The sequence below is a fragment of the Rattus norvegicus genome, chromosome 5 (assembly GCF_036323735.1).
Source record: "Rattus norvegicus strain BN/NHsdMcwi chromosome 5, GRCr8, whole genome shotgun sequence".
NCBI classification, from domain to species: domain Eukaryota; kingdom Metazoa; phylum Chordata; class Mammalia; order Rodentia; family Muridae; genus Rattus; species Rattus norvegicus.
Window position 1 is genome coordinate 20,018,742 of NC_086023.1, and position 27,746 is coordinate 20,046,487.

The 27,746-nt window shown below is 38.5% G+C and overlaps 1 protein-coding gene across 9 annotated transcripts in view; it reads left to right on the forward strand.

The window, feature by feature from the left end:
- Rp1 (RP1, axonemal microtubule associated) overlaps positions 1-27,746 on the forward strand; it is a 462,084-nt gene that overhangs the window by 100,014 nt on the left and 334,324 nt on the right. For all 9 annotated transcript variants that reach the window (XM_063288395.1, XM_063288397.1, XM_063288399.1 and 6 more), the window contains 2 exons: positions 11,494-11,580; positions 22,087-22,219. In XM_063288395.1, the coding sequence (XP_063144465.1) occupies positions 11,494-11,580; positions 22,087-22,219 (220 nt within the window). The remainder of the gene's footprint in view (positions 1-11,493; positions 11,581-22,086; positions 22,220-27,746) is intronic.

The window sequence follows — 27,746 nt, forward strand, 5'->3', positions numbered from 1 at the left end:
GAAGATTTTCAAATTTTGTTGAATATAGGTTTTTATAGTAAGATCTGATGATTTTTTGAATTTCCTCCGAATCTGTAGTTATGTCTCCCTTTTCATTTCTGATTTTGTTAATTTGGACGCACTCTCTGTGTCCTCTCGTTAGTCTGGCTAAGGTTTATCTAGTTTGTTGATTTTCTCAAAGAACCAACTTTTGGTTCTGTTGATTCTTTCTATGGTCCTTTTTGTTTCTACTTGGTTGATTTCAGCTCTGAGTTTGATTATTTCCTGCCTTCTACTCCTCCTGGGTGTATTTGCTTCTTTTTGTTCTAGAGCTTTTAGGTGTGCTGTCAAGCTGCTGACATATGCTCTTTCCTGTTTCTTTCTGCAGGCACTCAGCGCTATGAGTTTTCCTCTTAGCACAGCTTTCATTGTGTCCCATAAGTTTGGGTATGTTGTACCTTCATTTTCATTAAATTCTAAAAAGTTTTTAATTTCTTTCTTTCTTTCTTCCTTGACCAGGTTATCATTGAGTAGAGCATTGTTCAATTTCCACGTATATGTGGGCATTCTTCCCTTATTGTTATTGAAGACCAGTTTTAGGCCGTGGTCGTCCGATAGCACGCATGGGATTATTTCTATCTTTCTGTACCTGTTGAGGCCCGTTTTTTGACCAATTATATGGTCAATTTTGGAGAAAGTACCATGAGGAGCTGAGAAGAAGGTATATCCTTTTGCTTTAGGATAGAATGTTCTATAAATATCCGTTAAGTCCATTTGGCTCATGACTTCTCTTAGTCTGTCTACATCTCTGTTTAATTTCTGTTTCCATGATCTGTCCATTGATGAGAGTGGGGTGTTGAAATCTCCCACTATTATTGTGTGAGGTGCAATGTGTGTTTTGAGCTTTAGTAAGGTTTCTTTTACGTATGTAGGTGCCCTTGTATTTGGGGCATAGATATTTAGGATTGAGAGTTCATCTTGGTGGATTTTTCCTTTGATGAATATGAAGTGTCCTTCCTTATCTTTTTTGATGACTTTTAGTTGGAAATTGATTTTATTTGATATTAGAATGGCTACTCCAGCTTGCTTCTTCTGACCATTTGCTTGGAAAGTTGTTTTCCAGCCTTTCACTCTGAGGTAGTGTCTGTCTTTGTCTCTGAGGTGTGTTTCCTGTAGGCAGCAGAATGCAGGGTCCTCGTTGCGTATCCAGTTTGTTAATCTATGTCTTTTTATTGGGGAGTTGAGGCCATTGATATTGAGAGATATTAAGGAATAGTGATTATTGTTTCCCTTTATATTCATATTTGGATGTGAGGTTATGTTTGTGTGCTTTCATTCTCTTTGTTTTGTTGCCAAGACGATTAGTTTCTTGCTTCTTCTAGGGTATAGCTTGCCTCCTTATGTTGGGCTTTACCATTTATTATCCTTTGTAGTGCTGGATTTGTAGAAAGATATTGTGTAAATTTGGTTTTGTCATGGAATATCTTGGTTTCTCCATCAATGTTAATTGAGAGTTTTGCTGGATACAGTAACCTTGGCTGGCATTTGTGTTCTCTTAGGGTCTGTATGACATCAGTCCAGGATCTTCTGGCCTTCATAGTTTCTGGCGAGAAGTCTGGTGTGATTCTGATAGGTCTCTCTTTATATGTTACTTGACCTTTTTCCCTTACTGCTTTTAATATTCTTTCTTTATTTTGTGCGTTTGGTGTTTTGACAATTATGTGACGGGAGGTTGTTTCTTTTCTGGTCCAATCTATTTGGAGTTCTGTAGGCTTCTTGTATGTCTATGGGTATCTCTTTTTTTAGGTTAGGGAAGTTTTCTTCTATGATTTTGTTGAAGATATTTACTGGTCCTTCGAGCTGGGAGTCTTCACTCTCTTCTATACCTATTATCCTTAGGTTTGATCTTCTCATTGAGTCCTGGATTTCCTGTATGTTTTGGACCAGTAGCTTTTTCTGCTTTACATTATCTTTGACAGTTGAGTCAATGATTTCTATGGAATCTTCTGCTCCTGAGATTCTCTCTTCCATCTCTTGTATTCTGTTGGTGAAGCTCGTATCTACAGCTCCTTGTCTCTTCTTTTGGTTTTCTATATCCAGGGTTGTTTCCATGTGTTCTTTCTTGATTGCTTCTATTTCCATTTTTAATTCCTTCAACTGTTTGATTGTGTTTTCCTGGAATTCTTTCAGGGATTTTTGCGATTCCTCTCTGTAGGCTTCTACTTGTTTATTAATGTTTTCCTGTGTTTCCCTAAGTGTGTTCATGTCTTTCTTGAAGTCCTCCAGCATCATGATCAAATATGATTTTGAAACTAGATCTTGCTTTTCTGGTGTGTTTGGATATTCCATGTTTGTTTTGGTGGGAGAATTGGGCTCCGATGATGGCATGTAGTCTTGGTTCTGTTGCTTGGGTTCCTGCGCTTGCCTCTCGCCATCAGATTATCTCTAGTGTTACTTTGTTCTGCTATTTCTGACAGTGGCTAGACTGTCCTATAAGCCTGTGTGTCAGGAGTGCTGTAGACCTGTTTTCCTCTCTTTCAGTCAGTTATGGGGACAGTGTGTTCTGCTTTCGGGCGTGTAGTTTTTCCTCTCTACAGGTCTTCAGCTGTTCCTGTGGGCCTGTGTCTTGAGTTCACCAGGCAGCTTTCTTGCAGCAGAAAATTTGGTCTTACCTGTGGTCCCGAGGCTCAGGTTCGCTCGTGGGGTGCTGCCCAGGGGCTCTCTGCAGCGGCAGCAACCAGGAAGACCTGTGCTGTCCCTTCCGGGAGCTTCAGTGCACCAGGGTTCCAGATGGTCTTTGGCTTTTTCCTCTGGCGTCTGAGATGTGTGTGCAGGGAGCAGTCTCTTCTGGTTTCCCAGGCTTGTCTGCCTCTCTGAAGGTTTAGCTCTCCCTCCCACGGGATTTGGGTGCAGAGAACTGTTTATCCGGTCTGTTTCTTTCAGGTTCTGGCGGTGTCTCAGGCAGGTGTCCTGCCGCTCCGGGGAGTGAGGGTCTCCCCGCTCCGCTCTGGGGGTCTTTCAATACCTTAACATGATAAAAACAATAGTCAGTAAGTTCACAGACAACAGCATCCTAAATGGAGTGAAACGCAAAGCATTTTCACTAAACTCAGGAACAATGCAAGGATTTCATACCTATTCAATATAGTATTTGAAGTCTTATCTAGAGTAATTAGACAACTGAAGAAGGTTAAGGGGACACAAATAGGAAAGAAAGTAGTCAAAGTATCTTCATTTGTAGACGATAGGATTTTATACACAATTGACCCAAAAGCACCCCATAGGGAAACTTCTACAGTAAAGTAACAGGATACAAAATTCATACATACAAAAATCATAGCTTGCATATATATAAATAATAAATGGACTAGGAAAGAAATCTAGCTAGGAAAGTATAGGACCACCCGCTGGGGACTCAACTTCTCCCCGGTTCAGCACCAAGATGATTTCACTGCCAGAGAAATAAACCAGTTCAGCTGAATTAAAAGAAAAAAAAAGTGCAGGTTTATTTGGGGATGGATTCTTTAACAAATAATTCACAGATTTCAGGAGAGGACACTGGAAGAAGTTGTAGGCAGAATGTGGCCTGGGAGCCTCTTATATACTGAGGGGAATGGGGGAGAGCTTGGGTGGTTTATGACAACAGGTGAAGGGTGTTCAGACACTAGTCAGGAATGTCAGGAATGTGGGCCTGGGTTTTTAGTGCCTTTTCTGCTCTGAGGTTTTCCTAGTGGGTAGGTTGGAGGGAGAAAAAGAAAATGGAATTTGCTGGACCATGTGGGGGAGGGGGACAAGCTGCGGATTCCAACCAAACAAGAAACAATACCTTTTACAGTATTTTCCATTATAGTAGCTGCCGAAACCAATTATCTTGTAGTAATTCCACCCAAGCAAATAAAAAAGTTGTGTAATTTATACTTTAAAATACTGTGTTAGTTACTTTGCTATTTACATGAAGAGACACTATAATCAAAGCAACTTTTATAAAAGGAAGCATTTACCCAGGAGCTGGCTTACAGTTTTATGGGATTTGTCCACTATGATCATGGCAGGAGGCATGGTAGCATGTAGGGCAAGCATGGTGCTGCAGAAGGAGTTGAGAGCTACATCTAATATACAGGAAGCAGAGGGGGGGGGTGATGGAGAAGAGACGGGAAAAGAAGGAAGAAGAAGGAGGGAAGGAGGTTAGTTCAGAAGATTTATAGAAACAGAAGGGTACAAAATAGTGCAACTGGGAGAATATCAGAATACATTGAATACTGCAGCCCGTTCTTACAGAGAGCACCTGCTGAGGCCTTTTGCACGCTCAAGGTTCCCTTTCAGTGATACACTGTCTCCAACAAGGATACACCTCCTAATTCTTCCAGAGGGTTCACCAACTGAGAATCCAGCTTTCAATTATAGAAGAGAAATGATGGAGAAAGAACAATTTTCAGCTTTATATGGAAATAAACCCTGGATAACTAAAATAACCCTGAATAATTAAAGAACAGCTAGAGGTGTCACCATCTCAGATCTCAAGTTGTACATAGCCATAGGAATAAAAACAGTGGTGCATCAGCACAAAAAAACCCTCACATTGATCAATAGAATCAAATTAAAGATGCAGACATAAGTCCAAACACCCATATTATTGGCAAAGAAGCCAAAAAAAAAAGAAAAAAAAACTATACTGGAAAAAAATGGCATTTTTAGCAAATAATGCTGATCCAACTAGATGGCTACATACAGAAAAATGCTTATAATTCCATACTTATCACCTTATATAAAAACTCAACTCTAGATGGATCAAGCACTTAAACACAATATCAGACATCCATATTCTAATTAAAGAGGAAGTAAAGAATAGATATGAACTCATTGGCACATGAAAAGACTTTCTGAACAGGACCCTCCTAGTGTATGCACTACGAACAGCCATTAACCAATGTGACCTTATGAAACTGAAAATCTTCAGCATGGAAAAGCATGCTATCATTTGCCCAAAGAAGCAGATTATAGAATATAAAAAGGTAATTATGAATAACACATCTGATAGAGGGTTAATAATATAATATATAAAATATATTCAAGCTTAAAAAAATCAAGAAAACAAATAATTCCATTAAAGATCAGACCACAGAACTAAGCAGAGATTTCTCAAAAGATGAAGTATAAATGACACAGAAACCCTTAAAGAAATGATCAATATATTTAGTCATCAGGGAAACATAAATCAAACTACTTTGAGATTTCATCTTACATTAGTAAGAATGTCCAAAATCAATAAAACAAGTGACAGCTTATGCTGGCTAGGATATAGGGGAAGGGGAACACTTATTCAGCACTGTTAGGAGTATATACTTAGTTGTACAGTCAGTATGGAAATCAGTGTGGTGGTTCCTCATGAATCTGGGAATAGATCTACCTCATAACTTAAATATATATCTCTTGGGCATATACCCAAAGGATTCTACTTCCTGCTATAGAGACACTTAGTCATCCATGTTCATTGCTGTTTTATTCATAATACAGAAATTCGAAATAGGGTAGATGTCCATGGATGAATGGAACAGGCAAATGAATAGTGAAAATGTATACATTTACACAGTACATAATTGAATAGTATTCAGGTGATAAAATGGAAAACATTATATTCACATCTAAATGGATGGAGCTAGAAAAAAATTATCCCAAGACTCATCAAAATACAAATATTATGTGCATACTCTCTTTTTAAAAATTATTTATATTATGTATATGAGTATGTATATATTATTTTATGTATATGGAAACTGCTCTTAACCACTGAGCCATCCCTGCAGTCCTATGTGTATTCTCTTATATATAGATGTTATATTTTACTTGAGATACTACAAAATCTGTAGCTACAAAGGTTAGGCATAAAGTAAGAGAGGTGGGGGCAGGGAGGATCTCCCAAGGATGGGGAGATAAACTATGTAGTTATGAAGAGACAAAAGGTAGACTGGAACAGTATGATTAAACACAGAGAGGAAAGGAAGGGTCAGCAAAGGAGTGAATATAAGGAGGAACAACCCACACAAAGGGTCATTTGAGGGGTTACTTAGAAACATACTACAGTAGAACCTTCTTAAAATATATACATATATGAAAGAAATCTAAATGTAGTTGCCAAATAATGGACGAGACCAAACCTCAACTGTACATCTTTCACAACTAAGTGAAATAGCCAGTGCCAGGAACAATTTACATCTAATTGAATTCTTGGCCAAGAGGGTCCCATGAGTGGAACCTGTTGGCTCAGGCTACTGTTAAGGCTATTGATCCCTCTCCACAAATGGACGACAAGGTCTTGTTGCTGAAGACAATGTGTATAGAGCTCACTGACATGGAGAAATCTACACAGTTCTTACGAAAGTCTTCACCCATAGTGACTACTGTTCACTGTACTGAAAGATACTCTGCAGGATAACAGAAGAGAAAGGTAACCATCAACCCAGCCTCAAATTCTGCTATCTACGATGATGACCTGCCTACATGACATGTTGACTCAGTAATGGCGCACACATTGTATAAGTAACCAACCACATTCTGATTGGATTTAATACCTACTGTACAAGATAGAACGGCTGCCTGACACTGGGTTGCTCAGATCCTGAGTCTTGATATGCCACAGACCTAGGAAAAAAACAAATACTATATTTCTGGTACAGAAACATAGTAACAAAATGACTTCCAGTGACATTCTGATATTCCCTTAGACCAGTACCTTGCTCAGCCACCATCAGAGAAGCCTCTTTTGCAGGAGATGGACGACTACAGAGACCCACAGCTAGACAATGTTCTGAGAGTGCATGACCTTGGAACACATACTCCTTAAAGGGATGTCTTCATTAAACCCCTTCCCTCGGGTATTGAGAAAATATGCAAGTATACATGAGAGAGGGCATGGGTGGAACCAAGCAAATGATATCTTGCAGACATAACGGGACTGAGTAATGCGTATATGAACCTAGAGAGACTGGTAGCATGTACTGGCCTACATTGATCCAAGCCAGATGGGGTTCTAGTGCTAAGAGGGGAAGTGGATAAGAGCGTCCATCTTTATTACAGCCTTATAATCGTGAACGTTATTTACGACTGATATTTGCTTACAGAGGAAACATTAGTTTCCTCCTGTGGAGAGTCACTGGGTATATAAACCACGTGGGCAGGCCCTATGCCTAGCATTAGAAGGCAGACAAATGAAAAATGAAACTTTTCATTGTCCCTCATGTAGAAGAAATGAATTTAGAATTTATTATAAAGAAAGGAGTATGAAAATTTTGGTATTCTTTTTCTATTTTTTGTCACGTTTACTTTTTAATCATATTTATAAAGCAAAATACTTTTCTCTTTTATATTATGAAAGCAATTCTTCGGTTTCTTATTCTCATTTCTTTCTGTCTTGATGGCTTACTACTTCTGATATTTTCTTTCTTTTTAAAGTTGTTCTACCTTTAAGTTTACTTATTTTGTATGTGTTTTAGTATACACTTGTGTGCTTCTATGTTTTCATATGTGTGTGTTTGCATGTGTGTGTTTCTGTGTACATTCATGTACCTGAGCACATGTGTTAGTCAAAGGACAACCCTCAGGGGTTGGTTCTCTTTTTCCATGTGTATACTAGAAACAGAACATTAGTTATCAGGTATTGTGGCAAGTACTTTAATATGCTGACCCTTCTCATCAGCCCTTGCATTCTGAGTTTTGCCAGTTACCTTTACTCTCTATTTTCTTGTCCTTTATTGCTCGATTCCTGGCATGGTGACATTTACTTCTTGTTTATAAAGGTGTTGGCTTCCTTAAGCTTAGCACTTCCTTTCCAGCTCTGATCATAATTTTACTTGTTCTCATAAACTCTTCTCTTATAATATTCTTCTGAAAAGCTTCATTTTCTCCTTTATATTTTATGCTTTAAAAATAGATATTTTATTTTTTATGTTGTTTACAATACACAAATGTTAGCATTTGAAAAATTCTAAATCATGTTCTTTAGTGGTTTGTGGTATATTTATGGTATTATTTTTCAACTCTTTCCTTCCAGAGCATTTAGTCACTTCCTGTTCTTCTTTCCCCAACCCCTGACAACCACTTCTTTTCTTTTAAAATTTATTTTATTTACTCACTTTACATCCTAATATCAACAACCACTCTTCTTCCTGTACTCCCTCACATAAAACCTTCTCCCATTCTTCATTTCCCTTCGCCTTTCAGAAGGGGGGACCCTCCTCTAGGTATCAACCACTCAGTTGCTCCTTTCACCCAACACACACACACACACACGCACGCACGCACGCACGCCACTGTAGAACTAGGTGCATCTTCTCCCACTGAGGACAGTCTAGGTGATCCATTTAGGGAATGGAATCCACAGGCAGTCAGGCAGGCAACAGATTCAGGAAGAGCTTCACTCCTATTGTAGGGATTCTCGAATGAAGACCAAGTTGCTCATCTGCTACATATGTGCAGGGGCATAGGTCCAGCCCCTATATGCTCTTTGGTTATGGATTCAGTCTCTGGGAGCCCCTGAGGGCACAAGATATTTGACTCCATTGGTCTTACTGTGGAATCCCTATCCTCTTTGGATCCCTCAATTCTTTCCCTAACTCTTCCATAATACTCCCAGAGCTCAATCAAATGTTTGACTGGGTGTCTGCATCTCTTTCCATTGGGTGATGCCTGGAGCTTCTCAGAGGACAGTTATGCTAGGCTCTTATGTACAAGCATAATAGATTATTATTAATAGTGTCATAGATTCACTCTTGCCCATGGGATCAGTCTCAATTTGGTGCAGTCACTCTTGGCTATTCCCTCCATCTTTGCTCTTTGTCTCTGCACATCTTGTAGGCAGGATACATTTGGGAATGGATGTTTTGCAGTAGGTTGCTGTCCTTATTCCTCCACTGCAAGTCTTACCTGGCTAAAGAAGTGGCCACTTCAGGATGCATACTCCCTGCTGTTAGGAGTGTTAGCTAGAGTTACCCTCATAGATGCTCTGAGGCCTTCTCACATCCCAGCTCTCTGGCACATCCTAGAGATTGTCTCCCTTCCCCCAGTGATTTCCCTTTTCTCTCCCCTGTCTTTCCTCTCCTCCCATTCCCACACCCTCTTTCACCCAAATCCCTCCCTCCCTCCACCCCCAAAATCTATTTTATTTCCCCTTCTGAGGAAGATTCAATCATCCTCCCTTGGCCCCTCCTTGTTATTTATCTTCTTTGAGTCTGTTGATTATAGTTTGGTTGTCCTATATTTTGTGGCTAATATCCACTAATAAGTGAGTGGGTACCATGCATGTCCCTATGGGTCTGGGTTACCTCACTCAGTATAATAGGTTTTTGTTCCATCCATTTGCTTGTGAAGTTCATGATGTACTTGTTTTTAATAGCTGAGTAGTATTCTGTAGTGTAAATTAACCACATTTTCTTTATAGATTCTTCATTTGAGGGACATCTAGGTTATTTCCAGTTTCTAGCTATTATGAATAAAGCTACTATGAACATAGTTGAGCAAGTGTTCTTGTGGGATGGTGTAACATCTTTTAGGTATATGCCCATGAGTGGTATAGCTGTGTCTTGTTGTAGAACTATTCCCATTTTCTGAGAACTGTCAGATTGATTTCCAGAGTGGTTGTACAAGTTTGCAATCCCATCAGCAATGTAGGAATGTTCCCTTTGTTCCATACCCTTGCCAGCATCTGCAAGTCCTTGAGTTTTTGATCTTAGCCATTCTGGTGGGTGTAAGGTGGAATCTCAGAGTCATCTTGATTTGCATTTCCCTGATGACTAAGGACAATGAACATAAGTACTTCTTGGCTATTCAAGATTCCTCTACTGAGAATTCTTTAGGTCTGAGCCCCATTTTAAAAATTGGATTATTTGGTTTCTTGGTGTCTAACTTCTTGAGTTCTTTATACATTTTGGATATTAGCCCTCTGTCAGATGTAGGATTGGAAAAGATCTGGCAATCTGTAGACTGCTATTTTTGTCCTATAGACAGTGTCCTTTGCCTTACAGAAGCTTTTCAGTTTCATGAGGTCAGTTGTTGATCTTAGAGCCATTGGAATTCTATTCAGAAAACTCTCTCCTGCACCAATGTTTTCAAGGCTATTTCCCACTTTCTCTTCTATTAGATTGAGTGTATCCAGTTTTATGTTGAGGTTCTCAATACACTTCAACTTGAGCTTTATGCTGGGTGGTAAATATGAATCCATTTGCATTCTACATGTAGACAACCAGTTAGACCAACACCATTTGCTGAAGGCTCCTTTCCCATTGCATGGTTTGTCTTCTTTGTCAAAAATCAAGTGTCCACGAGTATATGATTTATTTCTGGGTGTTTGTTTGGATTCCATTGATCAACCTGTCTGTTTCCGTACCAGTATCATGCAGTTTTTATTACTATTGCTCTGCATTGCTGCTTGAAGTTAGGAATAGTGATACATCAAGACGTTCTTTTATTGTTAAGGATTGTTTTGGCTATACTTTTTTTCCATATGAAGTTTGAAATAATTATTTCAAGATCTGTACAGAATTGTGTTGAGATTTTGGTAAGGATTGTATTGAATATGTAGATGGTTTTTAGTAAGATGGCCATTTTCACTGTTAATCCTACCAATCCATGAGCATGGGACATCTTTTCATCTTATGATATTTTCCTTAATTTCTTTCTTCAGAGATTTGAAGTTCTTGTCAAACAGTTCTTTCACTTGCTTGGTTAGAATTACACCAAGATATTTGGTATTATTTGTGGGTGCTAGAAAGATATTGTCTCCCTACCTTCCTTCTTAGCCTGTTTATTGCTTGTATAAAGGAGGACAAATGATTTCTTTGATTTAATTTTGTATCCAGCTACTCTGTTGAAGGTGTTTATCAGTTGTAAGAGTTCTCTGGTAGAATTTTTGGTGTTCCTTATGTATACTATCATATCATCTGTGAATAGAGATACTTTTACTTCTTCCTTTCCAATTTGATCCCTTGATCTTCTGCACCAATGTGTTCAAGGCTATTTCCCACTTTCTTTTCTTTTAGATTGAGTATATCCAGTTTTATGTTGAGGTTCTTAATTCACTTGGACTTGAGATTTATGCATGGTAGTAAATATTTGAATGTTCTATGCATACTTGAGAAGATTATGTATTTGTTATTAAATGAATGTTGGATAGAAATTAGGCCAAGCTGGTGTGCTCTGTTTCCTTGCTATTTATTTTATCTATTGCTTACTCCACAGTTCTACATTTTACTATAGTGGACTGTGTGTTTCATTACACAGTTTTCTTAATTCTTTTTCATTGGAATGAGCATGCATGATACATTATGTTCTCACCAAAAGTAAGACCCTGGATTTAGTCTATGGCACCTTGTTTTGGGCTTTGTACCTTCAGTATTATGTTGTTAGTGTATATGTGGTTATTTTGATATCTTTATGAATTCATCTCTTTACCAGTATGTAACACTCTTTCATGAGATGTATCAAAAAGTATAACTAAACCATGTTTTGTTAATTCTTTTCTAGATCACAGTTGGGGACATAGGAATTCCATTTAAGATTCGTGTTGGCCACACAAATTCCGGATGCTCCCCTTCCTGGCACTGTAAGGGGGTAAGGATATAATTCCATGCATATTTTATATAAACTTTTCTGCAAATTCTTTTCTGGAAACATGTTTCAGTGACAGATTTTATAAGCAATGTGAATCGATGGAGTCATTGAAGCTTTCCTTTAATTGCTTGCCTTCTTTAGTTAATTAATCCCAACCAACTGAAGGGAAAAGCTTTAACTAAGTAAAATTCTTCTTTTCTATAAAGAATTCTGGACTTATTTGAATTACTGTTAAAAGATGATGTTAAGTGTTCATAGTAGGCATTGTTAAAAGATGATAGTTAAATATGATATTAAAAGTTATGACTGTCTCTCCAGCATTGGATTCAAAATGTGAAGACACATCCATAGTGACACAGTAATGTACTAGGCCTGGATGTCAGCTCTGGAATTTAGGAAACATATGCTAATCAGGAGAAAACCTTTGAACAGTTTGTAAAGAGGAAAAAAAAACACTTAATTTTTCTATGCTGCTTAAAATGAAAAACTCTGCTTATTTCTGTGATTAACAGTAAGTATGACCTCTTGACTAGATCCCTCATTTCCTGTTTTGTGTTTTGGTGAATGATGTATTTACTTCTGCCATCATTAAAAATCTTTTAGATGTCAAGAGATAATGATCAGAGAACCTAATCCTTATATTCTTGGTGTAAAAGTTTAGATGGGCATGGCATTCATATAGGTTCGTATGTTTGTTAACTTGATCCCTAGCTGGTGGATCTGTTTTGGAATGATTAGGAGGTCTGGTCTTGTTAGAGGAGGTGTGTCATTAGGGATGGACTTTAAGAGGACTATTCTCTGCATGTCCTCTCCCTGCCTCTTGCTCATGGATGAATATGGCTTGCTCAGCTGTTCTTGGCATCATTCCTTTGCTATACCATATGAATCCTAACCCTCTGAAACAACAAGCCAATTGTATACTTTCTTTTATAAATTGCTTTAGTCATGTTTTTTGTTATAAAAGTACATAAGTAACTAAGACATAATTTGGTTCTCAAAAGTGCGTTATTTCTGTCACAGACCTGATAATGTGGCTTTTTGGAGGAACATAGAAGAGTTTGGGACTTGTGCTAGTAGCATGGTTGAATGTTATAATCAGGGCTCAATAGGCCATTCTAGTAGGAATCTGGAAGGCAGTAGTGCTGAGAACTAGGTTGACTATAGACTCCCAGCTTGAGAGGTTTCAGAGGGGAAGACTATTAACAACTGGGATAGGAACCACTCCTGTGACATTGTGGTGAAGGACACACCCCCTTTTGTTCTTGTCATAAGAAATTGCCTGAAGCTAAATTGAAAAGCAATAGACTAATGTCTATGGCCAAAGAGATTTTAATACAGCCTAATATTGACTGCTATTGATTGTTAGTAATCATTGATAGGCACGTCTACAACAAAAAAAAAAAAAAGAAGGGCAAAAGAAATTCAAAACATTTAAAGTGTAGAAAGACACCAGGAGCCACGATTTATGCTGAAAGAGATAAAGAGATTGAAGAGTCCACTCTGCAGTGATATAAAGGGTGAAATACAGCAAGGGCAAGATGTTACCTAGTTAAACTTCAAACCCATAAAAGGAAAAAGCCTAAGGAATTTTCTGTTTCCAAACAAAACAAAACAACAACAGCAAAAAAAAAAAAAAAATTAAAGCTGCTAATTGTATCTAAAGGAAACTAGATTCCACTGCAAGGAGGATGCCAAACTTGGCAGTGCTGTCCATGTGGTTCTGGATCTAGAGTCATGAAAGATACATGCGTAAAGGGTTGAAAAATCTTCCTCTGAAGTTAAGGAGAACTGCTGAGGCCATGGAATGTGTGGCACAGTAGTCTATATGAAGGCTATGAAAAGGCAAGAGGCTTTAAAGGGTCATTGGATGAAACTATGGAAGCAAAAACTGAATTTAACTGAAGAATCCAAAATGTTAGAGGTGTCAGAACCATAATGCATCTGACAAAGAACACTATATAGATGACACAGAACCAGCCCGAGAGAAAGGAGTGCATTACGGCAGCAAAGCTCAAAGGACAGCAGAGCCTTTTAAGCCCTTTAACAGTGCAAATGAAGGCACAAGATTTGAGGTTTAACTTGATGGGTTTTATTATTACTCTGGTCCATTAATTCCTCACTATGTTCAGATTCCTCACTTTTAGAATGGTAACACATGTTATACGCATTGAATGTCGAAAGTATGGAAATTTGTAGGGGTAGTTCTGATGCTAAGATCCTGTTCCCCAATTGGTTCTTGATTTGTCAGTAAAGAAGCCATGTGCTCATTTTTGGGAGGAAAGGATGGGTGGGACTTCCGGGTCCCAAGAGTCAAGCAGACAGATCCAAGGGATCTGTCTGTTCACTATGCTTCTGAGGGAGAAAAGGTGACTAGCCAAGGGAGATCTTGGGTGGAGCAGCAACCCGTGGTTGCAGCAACCCGTGGCTGCTCCTACAGACGTCGTCGGAAGTGTTTAGCAGGGACTACATGCAATTGAATAACTAAGGTTTAGGGAAGGTGGAGAGGTGTGGAGATAAGAATATCGAGAAGGGCATGCTTTTCCAGGTGGGAGATAGTAGTGCCCAGCAATTGTGTCAAAAGGCAAGTTGAAATTGAACAACTGTGTGTGTCTATGGCTTCGAGGGAATCTGGGTGGAGGATAGTAGTGTAACCCATTCCCAGAATTTAGACAGGGTAGCAAAAGCCACACGCAAGAGAATTTGCTCTCCGCCCTCCCAGGGATTTGCAATTAAGGCCTTGAGTCTCAGAAGAGATTTTGGCCTTTTAAACAGTGTTAAGAACTGTAATAGAAGGGTACTCTGCTTTTTAGAGTAGAGCCAAATTACCTCTTTCCTGTGCACCATCTCAGCCTTCCCCTTAGTTCATCTCTATAAATATTTTCTAACAGGAATCCCCTATGGCCTTACTTATCTGGGCCTCAGGTAAGTGATTTTTCACTGTCCTCTGTCTTCTATTACAATCTTCCTAGTTTTACCCTTAAAACCCTTGGAGCAGCTTGCTTGCAGATGCCCCTTCTCATCTCTACCTCTATTCCCTGGGGACTCTGCCTCTTGATGCTGATTCAACATTTTCCTTTCCTATGAACCTTTCAGTCTTCCTTATACCAATTCTATTCAGAGACACTTTCTACCAGAGACTCCCAGTAGTGACACATGGTTGAGAAATCAGGTAGGCAATTTTGACTCTCCTCCCTGCTCTCCATTATAGTTTCTCCATTCTCATCCTTATTTCTGTAACAACCCTTTTACAAGTGTCCCTTTTTCCACTCCAATGCCACACATAATAAACTCTGCCAATTGGTACAGATAGGTTTCCCCTCATCCCTGTCTCTCCAAACATATTCTTTGTCCTACTGCAGCCACTTTCAGAACCCCCCATCAAAACTCCAATTCAATGGAGACCCCAGCTCTTGGGGTCCACAGGATACCCCAGCTCTTACCCATAGCCCCTCTTAGCCTTTTTTCCCTAGCATATCTCTAATCCTTTCTACCACCTACCAATCTGAAGAAGTACTCTCAACCAGGCAACTGCAGCAACCATAGTTTCCTAGAATCCAGAGGAGGCAACAACAGAGAATGGAACACTTACCCAACAAAGATAAGACCATATATAAACACCTAGAATCTTCTTGGTCATCATAACGCTGTATGCCTAGACCCCAGAAATATACAAACATGAACAGTCAAGATAATATGCTTCCACCAGAAACTAATTACCCTATTAAATTAGGCCCTCAGAAATGCAATATAGTCAAAGCATAACACAAGGACTTTGAAATAGGTATTATGAATATGTTCAAGGACTGTAAAGAGAATATGAATAAATTCATTAACAATGTCTGTGAAAACATTTTAGTTTAGTTGTGAGGTGCTACTTTGTAGTATTTCTTATTTCCTGATTGCCAGAATATGTTTTCCTTCAGAGCTATAATGTTTTCATTGGGGAAGATTTGTTTTCCTCAGGCCTGTAACAGAATCACCTCAGGGTATAATGTGAAAAAAGATATTCTAAATAAATGGACACAAGAAGCAAGTAGGCATAGATGTCTTAGTATCTGACAAAATAGATTTCAAGCCAAATTTTTAATCAGAAGAGATAGGAAGAGACACGACATACTCATCAAAGGAAAAAATTCAGGGAAAGATATTATAATTCTAAATATTTATGTACCAAACAGATGGGTACCCTGCTTCATAAAAGAAACCTGACTACAGCTAAACTAATGTATTTACCCTCTCATGGTGAAAGTGGGCAGCTCCAATACTTGATTCTTGCTAATAGACACAGGTCATGTAGACAAAAACTAAAGAGAGAAATACTGGACCTAAAATATGTCAGGAATCAAATGGGCCTAAGAGATAGTTCCAGAATATTTTACTCAAATATGAAAGGATATGCCATCTTCACAGCATCTCATGTAACTTTTTAAAAAATTGACCACATACTTGGACAAAAAGCAAGGCTCAACAGATATAAGAAAATTGAAATAACTCCCTATATCCTATCTGATCACCATGGGTTAAAGCTGGATATCAATAACATCAAAAATGACAGAAAGCTTACAAACTCATGGAAACTGAACACTATTGAATAAAAAATATAGGTCAAGGCATAAATTAATAAGGATATTCAAAACAGAATGAAAATGAAATTAAAACATACTCAATATATGATACAATAAAGACAATTCTAAGAGACAAGTTCATAGCACTAAGTTGCTACACAAAAAAATTTGGAGAGATCTCATATTAACAACTTAGAGGCACACTACAAAGTTCTAGAACAAAAGTAACATCAACCCAAAAGAATAGAAAGCAAGAAATAAACAAACTTAAGGCAAACTCAAGAAAAATGAAACACAGAAATAAATAATGATACAAAGAATCAATGAAATGATAAGTTTGTTCTTGAAAGAATCTATAAGAATGATAAGCTCTTAGCAAAATTAACTAAAAGATACAATTAAAGATATAAATTAATAAATTAGAGATATAAAGCAGGACATTACAACAGATGCTGAGGAAATCTAAAGAATCATAAGGATATACTTTAAATATCTGTATGATACCAAACTGGAAAACCTAAAGGAGATGGATAAAATTTTTGATATATATATTTATATATATATATATATACATATATATATATATATATATATTCTTCAGAAGTTAAACTAAGATCTGATAAGCAATTTAAAGACACCCATGACAACTAGTGATATAAAAGCAGTAATAATGGACTGAAAGAGCTGAAGGGGCTTGGAACCTCATAAGAACAACAATGCCAAGCAACCAGAGCTTCCAGGGACTAAACCACTACCCAAAGACTATACATGGACTGACCCAGGGTGCCAACTGCATATGTAGTAGAGAATAGCCTTGTTGGGGTACCAGTGGAAGAGGAAGCCCTTGGTCCTGCCAAGGTTGGACCCTCAGTGTAGGGGATTGTTGGGGGGGGGAGGTAAGGGAGGGTAGGTGCGGAACACCCTTATAGAAGGGGAGGGGGAGGGGCTAGGGGGTTGATGGGCAGGAAACTGGCAAAGGTAATAACATTTGAAATGTAAATAAGAAATAGCCAGTTTAATAAAAATGGAAAAAAAAGAAAGAAAAAAGAAAAAAAAAGGAAGAGTTGTTTTTAACAAAATCTCAAACACTCAAATCGACCATTAAAGACTCAAGAGCCAGATGCTGGGGTGAAAGCCTGCTTACTCAGAGAGGCAGAGAAAGCAGCTATCTGGCCTTCCTCTTTAGCTGATGTCCCCAAAGGAAGCTCTTTTCCATAATATCTCAAAACCCTTTAAACTCAATGTCCCTCCCTTCTACTTTCTGTGTGTCTCTCTATCCGTCCTCCTGTTTCTCTTACTCTCTACAGTTTTTTCTTATGTTCATACCCTGCTACCTGGTTGTTTGCTCTGCCTCTTAACCTATGGTTTATTGAATCCCGTTTAAAATAAACAAAAGCTCTTGGACTAAAGAAGTGTGCTAGGACTGAGCCACACCACGATTAGAAACAGTTTTTTTTTTCTAGTAAATAACACAACCTCCGGGTTCACAATGTGATCAAATATCCTTCAGCAGGAAAGGAAGGAGGAAAGGAAGGAAAGAAGAAAGGAAGAAAAGAAGGAAGGTAGAAAAAAGAAAGGAAGGAAGCCAGCCAGCTAGCTAGCTCAGGGCCAAATGGATTCTGACCTTCAATGAATTACTACAAATTTTCTTCATGTTATTCAGCAAAGTTGAAACTGAAGAAACAATTCCTATTTTTTAAGATTCTTAAATGACATTGTTATTCACACCACACAAATACTCAACAAAGAACTTCACACATACATACACACATACACACACATACACATACATATACACATATATTCATAGATTATGTAGATGGAGCAAAGCTCTAACTATTTTACATATATGTACATACATGTATTTTGTGGTTGAATAAAACAAAGCTACAATGAGCAGATTCCAATCACGTTACAAATGCATACATACACATGCAACTTTAGTTTTCCTTCCGCAGCTTATACATCCCAGCAAAATATTTTAAGCAGTATAGAAATTACTATGTGACTACATTTTATTTTTCTTCAGGTGAATGGTTACAACAAGTATACACAAGAAAAAAATGTATTCCCAGTACTCTAGTATGAATGAACATTATGTAGCATAGGGAAGGAAGAACAAATTATTCCTAAGAACCCATATACATTTGTAACTAAGCAACTTGTTATAAATTAACAAAATGTAAGCAAGCAAGGTAATTTTCTCAGCTAATTTCTCTTACTGGCAGGGTGCAATCTGTGGTTACAAAGAAAGGATCAATTATTTTATTGTTTATCTTAAAAAATAATCTTATATAAATCTGAAAAGAATCACAAATCTAAACTTTTAGATTTTAAAAAACAATCAGTCATTTCTACTTTAAATCTTTGTAATGCACATCTACTCATCAGCAATTTTAATTAAATCATATTAGGAAGCAGAGGCAAAATTAAGTACAAGAAATTCACCATCACCTTGACCACCAATCCAGCTTCAGCAAGAGTCATGTCAGCCAGTTGCTACTTAGGCTGCCATTGTTCTTTTTCCCTGACCTTATTCCCAGCTCAACTATTAAGAGTGTTCTTTTTGGGTTCGGTCCCCAGCTCCGAAAAAAAAAAAAGAAAAAAAAAAAGAGTGTTCTTTTATAACCTCAGATTGCTACCTAAGATTTTCTACATCAGAACCATTAACAAAAAACATCTTAATCTAACTTCACTAACAATCTATTTTTCTAAATTCTTTCTAAGGGTGGTGGTCACTGCTAACAATCTACATCTATCTCTGCGTTCTTTCCAAGGGTGGTGATTGAGTAATTAATTTGCTCAAGCAGCAATGCTTGTAAAAGATCAAGCATTATTATTGTGAGTACCCAAGATACTGTCTAGTGAGGGGCTGGAATCCCTGTCAGAGCTTTCATACAACAGGTACATTAGGAAGAATATAAAGGCTACAAGTACAACAAGCAGAGCGATGTTCCATAACAGCACGAAGTCCTCAGGACTTGAGTCCTTGAAGCTCTGCTTCTTCAAGGCATATTCATTGTGATTGTTCTAACCAGTGGGCCACATTCAATGAGTTCTAAAGGTGTTTGCCATCTTTATCATATGGACCTTGACAAGGTAAATTCATAAATGTAATAAACCACATAAACCAAAATCCACATGATAATCTCATTGGAGGCCAAAAAGGGCCATTGAGAAAAGCCAACATCACTTCATGATAAAAGTTTTGGAGATGCTAGGGATACAAGGGATATCTCCCCATAATAAAGACAATGTACTGCAAGCCCACAGCCAATATCAAATAAAAAGAAACACAGAAACAAGGCAAGGATGCCTACACTCCATACCTGTTCAACATAGTATTTGAACAAAATAATTATGGGAGGCAGAGGGAGGAAGGGACCTGGGTGATGGAGGAAGAGGGGAAAAGGTGGGGCAGGATGAGGTGTGGGGCAGGATGAGGTATGGGGCAAGACAGGAGAGAGAAGCCCAGAGGACCAGAAGCATGAATGGAAATATGCAGCTGTGGAGTGTGGGGTACTCTGGAAAGGCCCAGAGACCTGGGATATGAGAAACTCCCAGGACTCAAAGGGGATGACCTTAGCTGAAATGTCCAACAGCGGGGACATGGGACCTTCAGTAAATAGTCAGGGTCCCTAGTGGAGGAATGGAGTCACTAAACTACCTTCAAAATTTTTGACCCAGAATTGTTCCCATTTAAAAATAATACAGGGACAAAAATGGAGTAGAGACTGAAAGAAAGATCATGTCCAGTGTCCAGCCCATCTTGGGATCCATCCACCAAACCCTGACACAATTACTGATGACATGTTGTGCTTACAGAGAGGAGCCTAGCATGGCTATCCTCTGAGAGGCTCTACCAGCAGCTGAGTGAGACAAATGCTGATACTTACAGCCAACCTTTGGACAGAGGTCAGGGGCCCCTACAGAAGAGTGAGGGGAAATATTGAAGGAGCTGAAGGAGATGGCAACCCCATAGGAAGACCAGCAGTGTTAAATAACTTGGACCCTTGGGAGCTCCCAGAGACGAAGCAAGCAACCAAAGAGCATACATGGGCTTGTCCATGGTCCCCAGCATATATGTAATAAAGGGCTGCCTTTTCAGGGCTCAGTGGGAGAAGATGTACCTAATCTTTTAAAGACTTGATGCCCCAGGGAAGAAGTGGCAGGGTGAGGTGGGGTGAGTGGGTAGGGGAGCACCCTCTCAGAGGCAAGGAGTATGGGGTGTATGGTGAAGAACTCTTAGAGAGGGGACCTGAGAAGCAGGGCAACATTTTGAAATGTAAATGAATAAAACAGGACACACACACACACACACACACACACACACACACACACACACACACACGAATTGATTAAATGGGGAGGGGAATGGAAGAGGAGGGTAAGTGAGGAATTGTGAGGAGGGATAATTAACATTAAGGGCCATTACTGTATTATTAGGGGTGAATAATTGTTAGCAATGCTATCATTTTTACATTTAAAGTCATTAACATTCTTGAAGCAGAATGAAAAATTAATTTTGCTTTGAGAAAATACAGAATATAATATTCAGAGTTCAAAATTACTCCTGACTTTTGTATACAATTATGTTCTCTTTCCTTTTAGACATTCTAAAGTAGGACTTTAAGTTGATACTTAACTACTTAGGTAATTTAAAATATTTTTATTGTTTAATAAGTTTATAAAATTTTATCATAGATGCTCTTGGGTTGCAATTAGCAATTAATCCTGCTCAAATCCACCTGGTGGTGGTCGCACCTGTTCCTTGCTACCCATCCCAATCTTTCATTCAAGAGAATGAAAGACACACACGAGCAGCCTTATATTTTAGTGTGCCTTAAACAGCTCAATGGCTGGGCCATTCCCAAGCCTACACGTGCCTAACTCCTCCCCTCCAGTGCTCCTATGTTATTACTTACAAAAATCTATATTCCATCTTTGCTGTTCTAGACCCAATGAGAGGGGTCTGGGGTGCTGTTCTTCCCCGGTTCTTACATGATTGGTATTCTCTCTCTTTTGCACCTCTCCAGGCCTGGACCGTCTCCATTCCCAGCATGGCGGTTCTATGTTTCTTCCTCTCTCAGTTCCCTTGCCCACGAATCCTAAAGTCTTCCCCTCTGTCTCCCTGCCTAACCATTGGCCAACCGCAACTTTATTTACCAATCAGAACCAGTAGTGGGCAGGGATCCTTAGTGTCTTACATGCAGATTCTCGTTTAAGTTTGGGAACCCAATTAACAAAATACAAGTGACCAAACCCACAACCCTCTTGCCATCTCATTTGGTTAAAAACTAATAAATAATATTATAGCCACTATGAAGCGAGGATGTGGGAACACTTGTTAGGTGATTTAAGATCATGTAGGTTTGCAATGGAAAGGTACAACAGAGTGAAACGTTCTCTTCCCCTTTTCTCAAATACAAATATGCTCTCATTGAAAGACAATTGTCTTACCTGAGAGCCCACAAAGAAAACTTTCCTGTTGCCGGAAGGTGATGTGATGGGATTAAACTCTGGGTCTTCTGCAAGATAAATTTATACCCACACCTGAGCTGTTTCCATCTCCTGAGACACAACTGCTCCAAAACACGTTCTTTTCAAAACATGTTCTTTTCTCAGAATCGTATTCCAAGTGTGTAAAAGCCTTGTATTACTTGTTGTTTTGTCTCAATATGATTCTAGATAATAAGTTATTACTGTTTTGTTCAATTTTCTATAGTTTCTTTGATACTTTCTTTTCTTTTTTCCTTCCTTCCTTCCTTCCTTCCTTCCTTCCTTCTTACCCTTCCTCCCTCCCTCCCTCCCTCCCTCCCTCCCTCCCACCTGCCTTTCTCCGTCTCTCTCTCTCTGTCTGTTTCTGTCTGTCTCTCTGTCTCTCTGTCTCTCTCTCCCTCCCCCGCCCCCTCTCCTTCCTTCCTTCTTTTTGCTATTACAGATAGAACTGCAAAACATGAATTCTGGACAAAAGTTTTATATTCCTGTTCAGCGATGGCTGGCACAAGAGCAAGAGGATGGAGAAATCTGCCGAGAATTTCCTATTTTAAGTAAAGGACAGCCTGTCCTTCCAGGTAAGGAAGACACAACTCTAGGTATCAAGGATAAAAACAGCTTGCTCAAATGTGGAAGAACAAGGAACTTAATAAATGCTTGTTGAGTAAGTAATTGAATGAATGATTAAGATGGTTAATATTTTAAACCAATTACTGCTGCTGTTAAAACAAATGCGTATAAATATTTTTAAATGGTTTTAAACATTAGTTTTCAATTATATGTTCTTATTGTAGTTAGTCCTGTTGGAAAGCTGACTGAAATGACAATTAAATAAGATTAATTCACAGAAGATTAACCAGCGTCATCTAGAGCGGTGTGTCTCAACCTTCCTAATGCTTGGGAACCTGTGCTACAGTTTCCACAGCCTTAAAATTATTTTGTTGCTATTTCACACTGTTATGAATCATAATGTAAATATTTTTGGAGATCCATATTTGCCAAAGGGGTTGCAACCCATAGTTTGAGAATAGCTGTGCTAGAGAAACAAAACTAAGTAAATAAATATACAACAAAATCAGATTTTTTTTTCTGCTGTCTTACACAGTCCATACATTGCTACACATACATAGTGAGGTCTGGGTGGTCCGGTAATGACTGTCTTCACTGGAAAGACTAAGGACAGGTTAACTTCTCCATCTGCCAAGTTGGATAGCTCAGCAGTGTCTGCCTGGCACTCAAGGAGGATTTCTAGAGAGAAGCTTCTTTTTAGTTCTTGCTGGAGGCCTAATGAAACTGTATTTTCTTGTCAATGAAGCAATATAGCAGCAGAGGCAGCAATAGGATAGATGAACTCCTCAACAGGGTATAGACTAACTTGCCAGTAAAATGCTAAGGTAAAGAGGAGAAAAGCAGTTTTCTTATTAGAGTCCTAACCTACTGGAGGAAGGTGCTCTTAATGCTTTACGTAATGTTGATCAGGAAAATCCATTAAATTGTAAAGCAAAGGAAAGGATAATCCCAGTGGAATGGAGCCTGCAGAGTAACAGAGACTTTTCCCAGCCATATGTCCACGAGAGAATTAATACTCAGACTATACAAAAAACTAAAAACAGAATGAACAAAACAAAACAATAACAAAACCCCCCAAATCAAAAGAATCAAAGAAACAAACAATTCAATTAAAAATGAGCTATGAATCTGAACATAGAGTACTCAAAAATGGCTCATAAATGCCTTTAGTATCTTTAGTTTCATATTGATATACTCTACATTCTTGCCCCAGTCAGAATGTCTAAAAGCAAGAAAATAACTGAGAACAAATGCTGGCAAGGACACAGGGAAAGGATTATCGCAGACTGGTGAGGCTACTGTGAGAGCAAATGTTGAGAATACCCTAGAGCTCAAAATGGGTTTATTATGTGACCCAGCTATAACACTCTTTGTCATTTATCCAACGGATTCAATATCCTACAACAGAGATACTTGCTTAGCCCTCTCTTTTTGCTGCTCTAGTCATAATAGCCAGTAAAGAGACACTATCTGGATGTACTTCAACTGATGGAAGGGTAGTAAAAATGTGCTCGTGCACAGTGGAATTTATTCAGCTGTAAAGAAAAATTAAATCATAAAATTTGCAGGTATATGGGTTGAATTAGAAAAAGTCATATTGAGTGAGGTAATCTGGACTTAGAAAGACAGAAGCTTCGTGTATCATTTGTGGATCCTAGTTGCGAATCTTTAGAGTTGAGTCTGCAACGTGAAGCAACCACAGAAGTCCAAGAGAAAGGACTTATGAAAGGATGGGTGGAGAAGGACCATTGGAGAGGGCTTGGTAGGACACAGGTGCTATGGAAGGGAAATGAGAAAATTGAAGAAGGGAGATAACTGAGGAGAGGAGATGGAGGGTAAGATAGAGGGAAAGAGAGGGTGGAGAGAAATAACTTTGAGGGTGTTTGTAAAAACTATAGGGGAACATTATTTTATAAACTTAAAATGATGTTTCTCCACAAGACCATAGACTAACTAAAACTCTGGTGCCAGATATGGAAACTTCTTTTTGAATCTTTGGTCAAGAGGGGCCAAGAGGCCCTTCAAACAGTATAAACTGTCACTACTGCCACTATTACTAGAACTTGAAGGTAAAAGCCTGCTGCATAAACACTTCAGACCCAGGGCATAAAGGATCAGAGTTCAAATAGCTTACGCATACATCTTAAAACATTTTTATCTCTGTTCTCATATAGTAGTTTTAAAGCTTCCATTACTACATTAATTAAGGCCTTTGATTCATTTCAAATTCAGAGAAAGAATCTAGTTGTAGTCTTCTGCACAGGTACATCTAGTTTTCTCAGCATGAGCTAGTTGCTCTAGTTAATGGATTTATTCTTAGAACCCCAATTCTATTATATTGGATCTTCATATTGATTTTTGTGCCAGTGCCATACTGGTTTTGTTTTTCAGGTAATATAGTGTAATTTTTTTGAGACAGGATCATATATCTTACAATGTAATTTGTGATCAGTTACTGTTATATGACCAATCTCTCTCTTTTTGTTTGGTGTCAGTTTGACTGTTTGAGGTCTTTTGTATTTTCACAAAGTATATATATATATATATATATATATATATATATACATATATATATATTGTATATGTATTTTATAAAATGTAATATATGTATTTTAAGAATGTTTCTTTGAGATTTTTAATGAAGAAACTATTTATTATTACACAAACTGTTTACTGCAGATAGGGTACAAATGGCAAACAAAAGAAACAATTTACCCAAATACAGTTGAATAGTGAGCTTCTTCATGCTACTTCTCAGGAAATGTATGACTCAAAGTCAGCTATATCACCGAAAAAACTCACAAAGCATTGGCGATGATTCTGAAATTGGCAGTATTGGAGTTTTCTTCATAACTTGTAGGCAGGTTCATAGAAAAGTTTGTTTATATATATATGTACATATATATGTATATATGTATAGATGTGTATGTATATATGTGTGTGTTTATATGTGCGTACATTATATATATGTATAATTTTAAATCATATTCTTACTCTCTCCTAACTCCTTTCATATCTTCTTTCCCTCCTGACCTACCCGAATTTAAGTTCTTTTTCAGAAAAAACTTTCAGACAAAACCACATTACAACAAAAACAAGAAAACAACAACAAAAAGATACTATCCCAAAAGGAAATGACAAACCACACCCCACCCCCAATCCCACCAAACTGTCACCAAATAATGCACACAAATATGTGGAGTCCATTTTATGTTGACCAACTACTCATGAACATGAGACATATCCTGGAGTAGCTGATATACCCAGTGTCATTCCATTGGAGAAAACTCCTTTCTCCCTCTCCCAGCAGCTATAAAAGATAGTTCCATTGTTAACTTTTACCCTTGTGGCTAGGCATTCGTTCATTCATTCATCCATCCATCCATCCATCCATCCATCCATCCATTCATTCATTCATTCATTCATTTTTCCCTTTTTAAATTAGTTTTTAAAAATATATTTTGATAAGTTTTCCCTCCCTCCTTTCTTCCAGCCTTTCCCCCCATTTCCCCTCTGCCCCATCTCCACTTCTCCTTTGTTTCTCTTTAGAAAAGGGAAGGCCTCCCACAGATGTCAACTACACATGGCATACCAAGTTGCAGTAAGACTAGGCACCTTTCCTCTCAATAGTGCTGCCTGAGGGAATCCCAGATGAGGAAAAGAGTCCCCAAAGCCACCAAAAGAGTCAGAGACAACCTCTGCTCCTGCTGTTAGGAGTTGCACAGGAAGACCAAGCTACATAACTGTAACGTATATGCAGAGGGCCTAGGTCACTCATGCAGGCTCCCTGGTTAGTGGTTCAGTTTCTGTGAGCCCTTATGAGTCCTGGCTAGTTGAATCTGTGGGTTTTCTTGTGATGTTCTTGACGATTCTGACTCCTTTTCTCCCCCACCTTCAGCAAGATTCCCCAAGCTTCCCATAATGTCGGGTTCGGGGTGGGGGGCTCTCTGCATCTATTCCCATCAGTTCCTGGATGAAGCTTCTCTGATCATGATTGAGGTAGGCACCCATCTATGAATATAGCAGAATAGCATTAAGAATAATTTAATTGATTGATTTTTTTTTGCCAGTTCTGTTTGATTCTATTTGAGGTCTCAGGACTATCCAGCCTCCAAGCAGCTTCAGTGTTGGTCTCTTCTTATAACATGAGTCTCAGGATGGCCTAGTCATTGGTTGACCACTCCTACAATTTATGAGCTGCTTTTACACCAGCACATCTTTTAGGCAGGGTAAATGGTCCATTGAATGTTTTCTGAATGGGTTTGTGTCCCAATTCCTCCACTAGAAGTCATGTTTGGTTGCAGGAAGGAGATGGCTAGTTAAGTCTCCATATCACTCATTGCTAAGGGGCCTTAGAATCCTGGGAGTTTTCATTGCACTGGGTTTCTAACTCATCTCTGATATGCTCCTCACCCTGTTCCAGTTGTCTCTTCCAGGACTTTCTCCCTTCATTCCCCAGACATGATCCCTTCTTGCTGCCATTCCCATGCCCTTGCACCTGTGTTTTCTATTCTATTTCCCCTTCTCAGGGAGATTTATGTGTCCCTTCCTTGAGTCCTTCTTGTTACTTAGCTTATCAAAGAGAATTCACAGTTTAGTTCTGTACCCTATTCTCTACAATAGTCAAAAAATATCTTAGTATAACTCTAACAAGCAAGTGAAAGACCTATATAACAAGAACTTAGGTCCCTGAAGAAAACAATTAAGGAAGATATCAGAAGATGGAAAGATGTCCCATACTCACCAATTGGTAGGATTAACATGGTGAAAATGGTCATATTACCAAAAGAAATTTATAGATTCAATGCATTTCCCATCAAAATCCCAACACAACTCTTTACAGACTCCAACAGAGCAGCCCAGGATAGAAAAAAACAATCCTGAAGAATAAAAAACTCCCCGAGATATCACCATCCCTGACCTCAAGCTATACTACTGAGCAATAGTAATAAAAATTGTGTGGTATTTGTATAGGAACAGACAGTTTGATCAATGGAATTGAATCAAGGACACTGAAATAAACTCATATACCTATGGACACTTGATTTTTGACAAAGAAGGCAAAACCATATAATGGAAAAAAGAAAGCATCTTCAACAAATGGTGCTGGACTAACTGGATCTCTGTATGTAGAAAAATGGAACTAGATCCATTTCTTTCAACCTGTACAAAACTCAACTCCAAGTGGATCAAGGGCCTCCATGTAACACCAGATACCCTGAATCTAATAGAACAGAAAGTACATCATAGGCTTGAATTCCTTGGTACAGGAGACAACTTCCTGAACAGAATACCAATGGTCCAGTCTCTAAGATCAACAACTGATAAATGGGACCTCATGAAACTGAAAGTCTTCTGTAAGGCAAAGGTCACTTTCTATAGGACAAAACAGCAACCTACAGATTGGGAAAGGATCTTCACTAATTCTTCATGTGACAGAGGGACAATATCCAAAATTTATAAAGAACTCAAAAAATTTGATACCAACAACTCAAATAACCCAATTAAAAATAGGGTACAGAGCTATATAGAAGC